The sequence below is a fragment of the Corythoichthys intestinalis genome, chromosome 19, assembly GCF_030265065.1.
Source record: "Corythoichthys intestinalis isolate RoL2023-P3 chromosome 19, ASM3026506v1, whole genome shotgun sequence".
NCBI lineage: Eukaryota > Metazoa > Chordata > Actinopteri > Syngnathiformes > Syngnathidae > Corythoichthys > Corythoichthys intestinalis.
Window position 1 is genome coordinate 34,566,525 of NC_080413.1, and position 14,354 is coordinate 34,580,878.

The 14,354-nt window shown below is 37.6% G+C and overlaps 1 protein-coding gene across 5 annotated transcripts in view; it reads left to right on the forward strand.

The window, feature by feature from the left end:
• disp1 (dispatched homolog 1 (Drosophila)) overlaps window positions 1-14,354 on the forward strand; it is a 116,462-nt gene that overhangs the window by 89,604 nt on the left and 12,504 nt on the right. For 4 of the 5 annotated variants that reach the window (XM_057822746.1, XM_057822749.1, XM_057822748.1 and 1 more), the window contains 6 exons: window positions 3,274-3,982; window positions 10,156-10,185; window positions 10,477-10,600; window positions 11,648-11,775; window positions 13,056-13,150; window positions 13,283-13,380. In XM_057822746.1, the coding sequence (XP_057678729.1) occupies window positions 3,315-3,982; window positions 10,156-10,185; window positions 10,477-10,600; window positions 11,648-11,775; window positions 13,056-13,150; window positions 13,283-13,380 (1,143 nt within the window). In that variant the 5' untranslated portion in view covers window positions 3,274-3,314. Of the gene's footprint in view, window positions 1-3,273; window positions 3,983-8,717; window positions 8,867-10,155; window positions 10,186-10,476; window positions 10,601-11,647; window positions 11,776-13,055; window positions 13,151-13,282; window positions 13,381-14,354 lie in introns of those variants that run through there. The other variant, XM_057822750.1, reaches the window with a different exon arrangement.

Sequence of the window (14,354 nt, forward strand, 5' to 3'; positions counted from 1 at the left end):
ACTAGTTTATTTTTTGAGTTGAAAATTTTACAAATGTTATTAAAACAAAAACATGAAGACGGGTTTTAATCTAAAATTTCTATAACTTGTACTAACATTTATCTTTTAAGAACTACAAGTCTTTCTATCCATGGATCACTTTAACAGAATGTTAATAATAGTAAGCCATCTTGTTGATTTATTGTTATAAAAAAGAAATACAGTACTTATGTACCGTAAGTTGAATGTATATATCCATCTTGTGTCTTATCTTTCCATTCCAACAATAATATACAGAAAAATATGGCATATTTTATAGATGGTTTGAATTGCAATTAATTGCGATTAGTTACGATTAATTAATTTTTAAGCTGTATTTAACTCGATTAAAAATTTTAATCGTTTGACAACCCTAATATATACGTATATTTCTGTTTCCATCCATGTACCAGTGTATAATGCGCACCGTGATTTTATACGTTGATTTTAGGGGAAAAAAGTGTGCGTTATATTCGGGAAATTACAGTAATTTTATTCCTTAAATGTTAATTGTCTGTAGTGGAAACCCATATCTTAATTTACTTCAACACTACAGCTAGTTTTTAGCATGCCACTTAATACTGGAGGTGTATGGCTGTGCATATATTTGCTTGTACCATTTGACTACAGTTCATTGAAGTATTCTTAATAATGCTCAAAGTGTTGGAATTTTCAGTCACATTAGTCTTTTGTTGTTGACATCTCCTTTTAGATCAAATATTTCCACCTCCTTCTCTTGTGTAGGTGACGTAAACGTGTTATAGTAGTTGTGCAACTGTCATTAGCCCTATTCAACTTAAGTTACGGTAAATGGGCAAACGACGCACTCTTGAAATATAGTAATATTGGCTTGTAGACTTGGAGATTATTGGAGAGAGTATAGGTAGTTATGTTAAGCTGAAATCAAAATCAAAGCTGAAAGGAGATGTGTTAGGATTTTTTTGTTTTGTTTTCTTTAATCTTAATTTGAAATCATTTCTTGGTGAGTTTTTTTTTTTTAAATATATCACACAAAAACATTTCCCAAAGGCATTTTTTAAATGAAAAAAAAAATCGTATAAAATAATTTATCCAGAACAAAAATTGCAGGTGTGGTGTATTTACTCAAGTTAGTTGTGTTACTTCAAAATAATAATACAAAAATCTAAATATTAATCCAGAAAATGTACTCATGTACAACTAAAAAAAAAAAAAAAAAAAAAAAACATTTGGTGAAAAGAATACTCGTGAGTAACATTGTGAGTCACTGCTTACAATGTTTTTTTGTTTGTTTGTTTGTTTGTTTTTTTCTTTTAACGATGGTATTTTTGGTAATCTATATCAATCGTTGTAATTATAGTTTGAAGAAGAAGACTTAAACCTAATGCATAGCCACATTAAGCCAAAGGGATAAAAAAATCATTGAATTCCGGCGGAAAAAAAAAAATACAGAAACGAAGCATCATTCGTCCTAAGGGGTTGAGTGTCCTCTAGTGGAGAAAACATGTCCTATTATCAAACTAAAAGGATTATATCTCTGATTTTCCTTGGCCAATCAGTGCCAAATAAAAACTGGGAGAAAGGTGAAAATGCACTCTTTTAATTCATGTTGACGGCGACGCACTATGTCAAATATATAGCTTATTTCCGAGCTTTAAAGACGCCATGTGATTGAACAGGTTGGCTTGATCATAGAACTGCAAGCTTGAGTCCGATTGGTATTATGGAGTCGTGTGATTATTGTTGTGATTAGGCGTGAGCCGGTTACCAGTTTCACGGTTTACCGTGGTCTGAAAACGTTGCTGTTTCAAAACCACTAAAATTTTCCGTCAGACCGTAGTACGGTATTTGCTATTTTTCATGTGTCAAAAATACAGCCAGAAGTGGCTTGGGGCGGCAGCGCTCACCCCTTCCTGTTTGTTGCTGTGTGTGAAAGTGACGCTATCGGCTAGGCAGTCAGCGAACCCAAAAACAAATACTCCAAACACAAGGCGTACTTTTCTTCAATTTATTGAGCTCTCATATCGTGCTAAGTGGAATATACAAAATGAATACATTTCAAATGTTGTACAATTGTATTTTTCCATGTGTGAGTAGCTTCAACAAATCCTTTCAAATTCAATATACAAACTAACTAAAAACTGACAAAGACGAATGTTATCCTAGGCTTTGCTGGGAGACCAACTTTGTCGAGTGTTACAGCCGCAGAGTGAGTAAACAAGCTTGATTCGCTTGAATGAAGGGGAAAAAGGGATATCATCAAAGATCGCTAATTGTGAAAGATGATCTTGCCCTAAGCACAAATCCACGTTCGCTGGATCAAGGAGCGGACTCACTCCCAATGTTTTTTTTTTTTTTTTTTTGGATGAAACCTTTCCACAACATTTGAACTAACTTTTACATTTTTAACTTACGTATTAACTTATGGATTCTTTGTTATTTTTAACATAAAGGCATGACATCATGTAGAGTTGACACAGTGGCTAAAAATGGAGAAAGTTCACTTGAGCTTTTCCACCCTAAAAAAAAAAGTCATGCAGTATACATTTAAAAAAAAAAAAATATTTAGAAGTGTGTTTACTTTTTTATAGAAATTATTTTGTCCTTGCTCTAATCTTGAGCAGCTTGAGCTGTGGCTGTGGGTATAGTCCATAAGTTATATTTATTTTAATTTTATTTAAAATATATATATATTTTTTATTGATTATTTATTTTAACAATATATTCATGTTCCAATTTGCAACTATGTTCTGAAAAATGAAAAAAATGCTGTTCAATGGAAAAAAAAATGTTTTTTTTTTAACCCATACATCTCAAAATAACACATTTTAGAGCTATAATTGCAATACCATGATACCGTGAAACCGCGGTATTTTTGCTCACGGTTATCGTACCGTCAAAGTCTCATACCGGCACATGCCTAGTTGTGATGTTTCATTGGTGAAACTGGTAGTGCCACATTTGGCGTCTCTGGTGCAAAAAAACATAAAAGTAAATATTCATATGTAAAATAAAGAGGAAAAATGTAACCACTAGTGTAGCCCAAAGTAGGGGAGTAAGAGCGTTTCTTCTTCACAAATCTACTCAAGTAAAAGTAAAAAGTATGGCTAAGTAAAACTTCTCTTAGAAGTAGATTTTTCTCAAAAAGTTACTCAGGTAAATGTGAATGAGTAAATGTAACGCGTTACTACCCACCTCTTGGAATCAGGCATTGAAATCTGATTAGTTGGTGGACCAAACCGACCTTTATACCTTTTCCCGTTTCTCTGTTTTCAGAGGAGTGACTGTATTCCAACCACGCTCATTGGGAGAGGACAATGGCCCTGAGCGAAGCGTTTGATGACCCCCTGGCCCTCAGCAGCAAAGGGCACCATCCTCCCGGTACCAATGAAAACGCTCCATCAATCACCAGCATACAAGACAGCACTGGCCAGGTGCCTATCACAGCTGCCTCAAATGGTGACAGTCTTAGAGCGGAGGGAGATGAAGACTCTTCAATCAGGAATGCAGCATCTGGACAGTTGCAAGCAACAGAGAGGCAGAGATCACACACCCAGAGAACAAACAGACCAACCCAAAACGGTGGAATTGTCAAACAGAACGGAACTCTTAAGATTCTCCCCCACCCAACAGGCACCGATGTCACAGACTCTCAAACGCAAGCCAAACGCCACGTCTCAAACACTCCATCCCATTGTCTTCATCCCTCAGCGCTCTGCTGCCAGCAATGTTACTTTCACTCTTTTTGCTGCCCCTCTGGTGAGCAGGAATGCCCTCTTTTTCAGATTCCAGGCAAGGGCAATGGGCCTACCTTAGTTGCTCAACTCAGGAGCCCTGTAACGTGCTCTTGTTGTCCTCCTGCCTGCACTTTCTCACACCACCGGCCTAATCTTACACACCCTACAGCCCCACTTTGCCTACGCCACCACAATCACCAGCCCTGGCAGGAGCACCTCCAAAGTTCAACACATCCAACTGGAATTAGGTAAGTGTATTTTTCCTAATTGCTTGCATTGTAAATACATACAATATTTATGAAATCACATCAGACTTGCTCCAGGATTTGATAATTGGTTCCGAGTAACTCGCACAGCGAGCATAAAATAGTCTTTGTTGTTCTCAGTGTGTAAATAGTACACCAATTCTTAGATTATTCACGATTCAGCCGTGGAAGATTCGAGAACGATTCACAAACATCTAAATTCCGATTATGTAAATATGTCAATTAAAGCCGAACTAAAACACAGTCAGCGCGGTCTTCAGGACGCAATGAGGAACGGACCGCATTGCATCCCGAGAGTAAACATCATGCTTGTCATTACCCTGGTAATGACAGTGCTAAACTCAGGGCTCTGGCTCAACTCATGCCGCTCGATAAAAAGAACATTAATACCTGACTGCTGCCGACAGCCGCTACAAAACTACGTCCACATAATGCTACGGTATATAATAGATATCATATGTAAACAGAACTAGATGTGAAATGACAGACTCGACGGCGTTAGCAGCACATGTATAGAAAACTAGATGCGAAATGACAGACTTGCCGGCGTTAGTAAACAGCCGCCATCATAAAGCAGGAGAAGGGTTTTGTAGTGAATCTTACAAGCGAACGTGATTAACTTTTTATCTAAAATACTCAAAAATCGGCAAATCTTGACTTGAATCTATCTTTGAAACAGTTTAAAAACTTTCTCGTGCCTAAAGTAGACAGATGGAATAAAGGGAGCAATTTTAACAACTTCAGCGGTTGTTTCACAACATTAAATTAATTGAGTGTTGTTTAAAGCTGCTGATACAGAATGTGGACTTGAGTATTTTATTTACTGTTTTGAACTGTTAGCTTGATACTGAAATAGTCGTTTATTTAAGCCTGACAGGCTTTTTGTTCAATTTTTGTAACTAATGTACGAAATATTAAAAGCAGCTAATAACTTGGAGGGGGGGGGGGTTGGTGGGTGTCATCAATAATCGATTTATAATCAAATCGTAGACTCTGAATTGTAATCGAATCATTAGGTGCCCGAAGATTCCCACCTCTAAAAACAACACACAGCAACGATGCTTTCACTTCTCAAAGAAGCATGCTAGTATTGAAGCCATTTGTTTCAAACCCCTCCTTTTTCCAAGTGATCCATATTTGGGAGGAGGGAGTTGACTTTTCTTAAAAAAAACCACAGCCCATCACCACATCTGAAACTGGGACCATTTAATGACATGATTTTCATTTGCATAATCCTATATTTACCATTGCTTCAAAGATAGGGAAGAAATGGGTGAAAATTTTACAGAATAATTTACTTGGCCTTCTTGTTATGGTATTTTTTTGTGTGTTATTTTTTTCTCTTCTCGACATGGATTTGTCATTTAGTTGGGCCTCTCTTAAAGGGAACCTGGGACTTAACGACTTATAGGCTCTAATAAGCCACAAATTTTATCCTTTACTAAAATTTGTTATGAGAAACACATAAAATATTTCCATTGATTTAAAAATCTATAATATTGAGTACATGTTTTGACCTACGGAGGGCGCTCGAGGTGATTATGTAGATTGTCACTGTCACTCGATGAATACTACCGGGTTACTAGAATTCCTTGTACGCGGCGAGACGTCCAACACATGCATGCGCTCATCGGTTAAAAGAGTACTTACTATTTGTGTTGTTATTGAGTCTTTTATTACCTTTTCATTGCCTCAAAATACTTTTCGCATGTCTTTCCCTCACATACTTTTAAGCATCGTGTTTTCTTGTGGTAGCTTTAAAGCAGATTGTTGATCTGTTGACCACATTAGTCACGTAGCATATTTAAATCACCCTTATTTGATATTACTACATTTGTGTATTTTCTTAAAAGGATCCATGGTCATGAGTTAAAATAATTTGATATTAAAACCCCTCTTATTGTTTTTATAATATTTGTAAAATTAGTTGGTCGCTATTGTTGTTGACGTCGCAGGGCGGTGACGTCCCATGGTTATGCTGCCGGGCTTTCAGAGTATGACTCTAGCGACATCTGTTCAACCCTTTCATTTTGAATGCGAAAGGAACATCAATGATAATGACACTACTGTCAATTTTAACAAAACGAGCAGCAAAAGCAAACTGAACAGGAAAGACGGGATGAGACGTGACAAGAGTAGGAGAAAAAAAGGTCTTCTGCCAAAATGTGCTACACCGGAAAAACGTGCTATAGGAGACGAATTTGACACCCAAAGCAATACAGTGTACTTTCAGCTTTTTTTGTTTGAAAGTAATTCCAGGGCTCCAATTTTCCTTCAAGTCTTTTGTACTATTTTCTGGTATTGATGTGAAATGTGTCTTAAATTTATTATGGTCTTAAAAAAAATTGGATAAAGTCTTAAATTTGGCTTGTTGAAACCTGCAGCGACTCTGGAGTGAATATTTAGGTAGAAAAAAGTATTTTCGAACCAGGAAGTTTACTGAAATACACTTCTTCGCGCACGAACTCTTGCTGGGGCAGTTTTTGTAAAATTGTGAAAGAGTGAAGCTTGGTGTCATTGAACAACGATTGGAGTCCACGTTTCATGGCCCAGTGCCAGTTCTACAAAGGGATTCTAATAAATTATGTCGATGAGCCCCCGACACTCACAATAAAATTACGATAATTGGGACTTTTTTTGTTTTGAGGACGGGCAAATCCCATGGGTACACGGTAATATCCAGAAGGGTTAAGTATGCACTTGAGCCACGGCCAATTCCAAGGCTTTACAAAAGCGCTTATGATGGATTGTGTGCAAAATAAGTCGTGTGAGTGTGGGTATGAGTGGGTGGAGCATCAGGGCACCTGAGGTCAAACAGACCTGCTCTTACCTTTTCAGTGACCCAATCTAGGAACATGAACAATCATATTCTGTAGTTCACTATTTAAAGAGCCATAGCATCAATATGGTCTATTTTTTACCTAACAAGCTCACTTGATGTATTTTTGCTCTGGACAATGAAAGTGCCATTCATTTTCAATTATAGCACTCTTTGTTTGGAGGTATCTGTAAATAATATACTTCGTTAGGGTGAAATTGCCTTTATAATGCCACTATTTTTTGTTACAAATAAGCCCTGCTTCACATTTTCTTGCCCACTACAGGACATTACATTCATCGACACAAAAGCTACATTGTTATCCACTTGTAGCTCAACATTGTGACAGCAGTTCTCTGTATTTTAGTTTACAGTTTAATATATTATCTTTACTGGTAATAAATGCTCTAATTGGGAGAAAATGTCCCTTTTGTCTATATCACCCAAAGACAATTTATCAATAAAAGTGGTCACACTATATGGCTCTGATTACTAAATCACAGAGGTACAATCAGGATTTAGGCAAGCATGTTTTTTCTATACCTGAACTGAAAAAGAAGGGGTATGACTCGTGTCCTGATCCTGCTTCACAGCTCAAGGTTACCTTGGGAAAATATTTGTGGCTTGGATGCGCATACTTCAGGTAAAAAATGTCCAGCAATATGAAAATGATTCCGCTCTTGTTTACTGTCTCTTAACAGGAGCCAAACTTTCTAGTTGCTTTTTTAAACATTTTCTGACAAACTCAAATAAATGAAATTGTTTGTGAAGCATCATGACACCGTCAAGAAATTTTTGTTTTAGTATAGTGTGATGTATTTTCATTTTTATTTTTACTTGGTGTTTGCTTAATTACTGCACCATAATTTTTTGGGCAAGTTACTTTTCAATTTGCGCATCATTATTTTGTTTTTTTCTTCTGCGTCAATTAAAAAAGAAAAACATTAAATCCTGCAACAACACGCTTGAGAACAGGCTATGCGCAGAATGCTTTGTCATGGCATGAAAATGTTTTATTAGAGGAATTATTTTTTGTAAAACAGTAAAAATACGTGTAATTTTAGGATGCCAGGTTACTGGCAAAATGCTTAATAGACTTCACTTTAACAAATAAAAACACATTTAAAAAAGAAATCCTGCTTAGGTGTAGCTAGGTGCTAAGAAATTAGTATAATGGTGAAGGTACATGATTCTTTGACCTGTTAGCAATTGTTGCTAGGCGGGTCAACCTCCGTTTGTCCCTAATAGTAAATGCATGGAAATACGAACGAAATGTTTACTGAGCTAAACCTACCAATTCTGTCCAAAAATTATGTCCCTGGTGCCAAATTCACTGGTAAAGATGTAAAAGAACAAACAAATGTTCAGTTAAAGAGATGGCTTGAGTGTCGAGGGCTGAAAAAGACGGGAAAAAGAGCCGACCTGATCCAGAAGTAGCTTTTTTATCGACACCTTTTTCTTGTGTGGAATACCTTACGCCACTGACAATGACATTCTCCTATTTCAACAAGCTCTCCTTTGGCACCATATGCCCTGTCTTTCCTATATATTATATCCTCTGGTTGTCTTTCGTCTCTGACCGTCTTCGGGCGTAATTTATATTGCTATTTTTGTGTAACGATCGCAAATGCTACTCAGTGACAGCCAATGAACACTTAATTTTTTCATTAATAACATCTAAATTCTATTAATTTATTTACACTTCCCCCTTAATAAGGCAGTTTCTTTACAATAGAAAAGATAAAGCAGTTAAATTTAGAGTTTACCTGCAGGCATGAACAGGCTTACTATACAAAAAATTCAAGGCCAAACATGGCAAATTTATTTAAATATCAATATTTTATAAAATAGGCCTACATGACAGTTGTGATTTGTAAATAAAATTATCTTTTTTTTCAGGTCATTCATTGTCAGACGGAAGCAGCATGGCAAAACACCACGCCTAAAAATAAGTCAAAATATCAAAGTGGCTTACCTCTTCAGGGCAGGCAGTGGATCAGGATTTTCATCTGTAGGACCATGGCCCCCAACAAAATGCTTACTGCAAGGTGAATGGCTTCACCTTGCTGGTGTTAAACTGGCCTTTTGGAAATCCGCACAAGTTGATCCATTGTTCACATTTTTTCCCCTCTGGAGTTTTGGGCTCCGGAAAACGTATGAAGAAAACATCCTTCGTGTGTGGACAGTCCTAATGTCTAGAGTCGTTTCCACAGGCTCCATAGCAGCAGTTTTTACTCCGCAGGTTCTTTTTTGAAAGATTACCAGCAGAAAACGACCAGTACTAGCATTGGTTGTATGCGAAGGCGCTTCTATGTTGACCCCCTTTGGGTTTACGATGATGACGTCACGCAGCCTTGCGGTCTAAAAATAGCATTCGTGCGGAACTCTGTTGGTACTTTCTTGACTATTCAATGTTTATATTTCGAGTCGTGCTGTGATTGGCCATCGGTGGAGTCGGTGTGTTGTTGGGAAGCCATTGCGAGTTGGCAATTCGTGTGGTGACTTCAACACATCACGGAGACGCTCACTATGGAGTGGCGTGGCGGAGAGTAGTCATTCCCCAATCCAGAGGTTGTTGGTTCGATTCCACGCTCTGGTGACCTCGCCTAAGTATCCTTGAGCAAGATACTGAACCCCACATTGCTCCTGATGCTTCATCATCATGGGTAAATGAGCATATAGTATGACGCGCTTTGAGTGCCTTGACGGTGGAAAGGCGCTATACAAGTATAAGTCATTTACCATTTACTTCAAAGTCCATCAATCATGTCAAGCTAATATTCACTCACTTGACACTCCTGCTTCAGTAGGGTTCATGCATGCGCTCATAGGTGTATTTCAGTTAGGAGGCAAGCTTTCACTATGACTTCCTGGTTCCAAAATCCTTAATTCTTTTCAAAACATTAATTCAATTGATGCCAATGCACTCACTTTGTGCGTCATGGCTCTTTTTGGCTGGATAAATTTTGTCATGCTTAGCCACAGACCATTTCCAAATGTGATAGTAGGATTTTGGCTTGCTAAGTAATCATGCGTTTCCATAGTTGTGCATGTGAAACTGTGAAACAGGACTTGTATTAAACATTTAAAAATGGTTTAGAAAAAAAATGTGAATGCGATTATGTTCACCATTGTCAGAACAAATAATTTTCATGGTTTGCAGTGCACAGTGTGTACTATCGTGTACGTGCTGCTGCTTATGTTGAAAACCAAAAATCACATGGCATCATAAATAGTCCTCGCTTCTTCCAAACTCTTGCGAAATATTTGGGGGGATTGGCTGCTGCTTTGACATTAAAATGTAACCCTTATTTATCTGTCTCATTTTATTTTCCAGCCCTGCATGGCCTTTTCGATTCCCCAAAAGGTAAGGCCTGCCAAAAACGAAGTCTCCTGTTAATGTTCTGGATTGCAAGGCCCTCTTCTCCTCCTTTCCCCCCATTATTCCTGTCATCCATCCATCACTGCTGTCATTCCTCAGTAGTGAGTCATAAGTTGTCTGGTGGGAGTTGTGTCTGTCTGTACCTGGCTTTTGTAAACTAGCAGATGGCATCTCTTTGTTTTTCAGTTACACTCCTTGTGTCCATATTTATAGATTGTTGGATTTTTAATAGATAAATGTGAATGTGTTGATCTTATTCTTTCTGATTTTTTTCAGCTATTCTGAGCTGATAGCCGATTGGCCAGTGGTGGTGCTTGGTGTGTGCACAGTGCTCATTATTGTGTGCGCTCTGGTGGGTGTCCTGGTTCCTGACCTCCCCGATTTCTCTGACCCACTTTTGGTATGTAGAGATGCAAAATAACTCGCCCAAGGTGCAAAATTACCTATAGCCTAAAGTATATATCAAGAAAATAGGAACCTAGAAGAACAATAGGGCTGCATCTATCGATTATTTAAGTAATAGATTAATCTATCCATTAGTTAGTTCAAATAATCAAGAAATCTGATTAGGACTATTTAATGAGTTGCAGAATCAATTTTAGGAGATGTAAAACATAGGCTTGCCTTTAAGATTGCACTTTCAAAAGAGCATTAAATGTGAATACAACATTAAATTGCCAAGTGTTTTTGCAAACTGCAGAATTGCACTTTCATTTCACAAAAGCAATAAATGCATTTCACAATAAGTTAACATACATGAGTGTAACATAAAATAAATGAGGATAGAAGTACAACAAAAGAACAGTTGACTAAATTGCTTAGCAAAGGTCCGTTAGCTTAAATGCTATAAAATGCTTTTTTTTTTAAGAACGCTCTTAACAAATCGTCCAAACACATATTTCCACAAAAAAAAACTGTTAAATATGCCTCCAAACGAGATTATGAATGCATAAACAATCATATTTGCTCAAACAAAAACTTACAGCCTTATGTTGGTCTAAACAGGGAGCAGCTGGATCCAGGCATTTTAGATGAGATACTGTATGTCATATTCATTGTTGCCATTAGAGGGTAGTGTATCCACCCAAATCAATAAAACTAAATTCAAACACTTTAAAATCAAACCATTACAACGCCACTCAAATCAAACGAATCCTCGAAGCAGCACAATTTGATTCGAAGCTTTTTCTAATCAAATTACTCGAGTTAATCGATTAATCGTTGCAGCACTAAAGAAGAATGCAGTATAACTTAAGTGACCAGTACCATTGTTGTACTGCTACCTTTAATTTTGACCAATGATACAGCTACTCTTATATTTTATTTAATCCAATATACTGTATAACCTGTTGTAAATGCATATCAGTAATTACGTCTGTTTAATTAATAGTGAAGCAGTTTGCCAACAAACTAACTTTTTTTCTTTTTGTTTTTATTTCTTCAAAAGGGGTTTGAACCTCGAGGAACTGCCATCGGTCAACGATTGGTTACATGGAACAACATGGTGAAAAACACTGGCTACAAAGCAACACTGGCCAATTATCCCTTCAAATACGCCGACGAGCAGGCTAAAAAGTAACTGAATACAGCTGTATCAGTGAAAAACAAACATTCTTTGTCAAAATCTGGTTTTCACTCTCGTGGTAGTGTTGTCATGTAGATAGGAGCTACTACATTCAACTGGGTAACTTGTCTCACGTGTGCTTGCAGAGTAGTTTTAACGCAACATACTTTTGACTTGTTATTGAATGTGTTTTAGTTTGTATCAATACGTGTTGCGGTTATAATCTATTTTGATGAAGGATATCGCTTTCGCATGACTGTGATTCAACGATCCATTGTAACTAGTGTAACGTGTCAGAAATCAATTTTTTAGCCTCAGCATGGTTGGCAGGGTAATGTTTTTGATTACCGTATTTTCCGCGCGATAAGGCGCATCAGAGTATAACATGCACCGTAAATTTATGGCCTATTTTAAAACCGTTTTCTTAGATAGGGCGCACCACATTTTAAGGTGCAGTAGTAGTGGTAGTGGTTGGGATTCTGTTAATCATCCAATACATGGAGCTGCGCTAAAGTGATCCCCCCATCCCAAAAAAGAGGGTGATAGAAGAAAAACATTTTATTTTTGTAATTGAAACCTTGAAAAAAAAAATGCCAATTAAGAAGCAGTGATAGAATTTTCACTTTTAAACAAATTACGTTCTTTAAATGGCATCCGCTTGTACCAATGCATTCTTGAAATCTGCTGAGATTCCTCATTGATTCCTCATCTGAGCTAGAATACTGTGAATTTCATCCCGAATTCACCATGGTTACTAAAATGGCACATTGTTTACTTGCTCAAGGTCAGTGTCTCGCAGTGGTGCCACTTTCTCATGTCTGCCAATACACAAAGTTCCACCTATTTTTTCTTTTTTATGTGGTCAATAGGAGATTTCAAGAATTGATTCATGCAGGAGGACACCATTTAAAGGACATCATTTTAAAATGAAAATTCCATAATTGTTTCTTAGATGGCAAGTTTAAAGGTTTCAATTACTATGAACAAAATATTTTTCTTCCATCACTCTTGGGTTTATTGGATTGTGAAAAAGTTGTTTTGGTCAACCTGTTGTTGTAGTAGCTTTATGCATGCACTAGTTGGTGCTACACTAAAGAGAATGTCATGATTAACCAATATTGAGCCATATACTGTATAAGGCGCATCTAAATAAAAGGCAAACTGTCGGCTTTGAGAAAATGGAAGGCGTTTTGGTGCGTCTTATAGTGGGAAAAATGTGGTACTTTTTTTTGTAGCCATACTGTCAGCCTTAAAAAAAACATCTAATCATAGTGATTTCTGTCAATTCTAGTCACCAAGAACCCAAATGGCCCGAAGAGAGCTTTGATCGAGAAAAACGGCATGCAGAGTGGGACTTCAGTAAGGAGTTTTTCTGCGATGTGCCTGGTAAGTTTTCTAAACAGGTTCAAATTCATATAAGGGGGGCTTGTATGTCAGGCAAATGCTTTAAATTGGTATTTTTTTTGTTTTGTCAAAAATGTATTAATCTTATGTATTTCCCCTTTTTGCTTCATGCAGGCTCCAGCTATTCCAGACTAGTTTTCTCATCTGCTGAAGGCAAAAGTTTGTGGAGTATTCAGGCCATCAAATCCATGTGTAATCTGGACAACACTCGGGTACGAATGAGGAACAACAGGAGAATGTGTCATGGTCATGTTGTGATTCATAGTATATTTCTATTCAATGTGGTAGGTAGATTAGGCTTTCATGCACCTCATCTGTCGATGGTTTCTCACACAGAACTTCCTCCTGAATGTGCTTCTCAGCTCAAGTTGTCAGTTCTGTAGTTTTGCAGGAAAGGTCTGTTGAATGTGGTGGACTGTATTTGATGAATGCATTCTGCTATTCTATAAATGCTGGGGTGATGGTGGCGCAGGTGGTTCAATGGCTTGTGCACTGATTAAAGGATCGGGGGTTCAACTCCGGCTTCCAACTGAGCCCATTTACGTTGTGATACTTCACTGTACGTGCCTGTGTGAAAGGAATGTGAGAACAAGTGGTTGGATGGTGGGAGATGATGCAGATTGCCTGCCTCGCTTCTGTTGGGTTGCCCTAGAGCAGCCGCAGCTACCGAAGTGGCTTACCACCATCGAGTGCGGAGTGATGGCACTTTCACACTACCACTGTTTGGTCCATTTTCAACTGACCAGAGTTCTTTTCCTCAAATAGTCTGCTTCGTTTTGTAAATGTAAACGCACATCCAAACTCTAGTTCGGACCAAATAAACAAACTCTGGTCCACTCAAAAATCGTGGGTCTCGGTCCGCTTTAAGTGCACCCTGCTTCGTTTGTGAATGCAAGCGGACCCTCCGCTTCAGGGCCTGTCCCAAACTATTGTTTTTGTCCTGATTAGTCAGCCGACTATTTCTACGATTAGTCGATTAATCCATTTTTTTTAATTTTTTTTTTTTATATACATAAAATTTAGCAATTGAATTTTTGTTGATGCTTATTGATTAACAAAAAACATTTTGGAAGACTTAGATTCTTTATTTAAAATGGTAAATGGACAGTACTTATATAGCGCATTTATCTGCATAGTTACCATGCCCAAAGAATTTTCCATTTGCACACATTTACCCGTTCGTGCA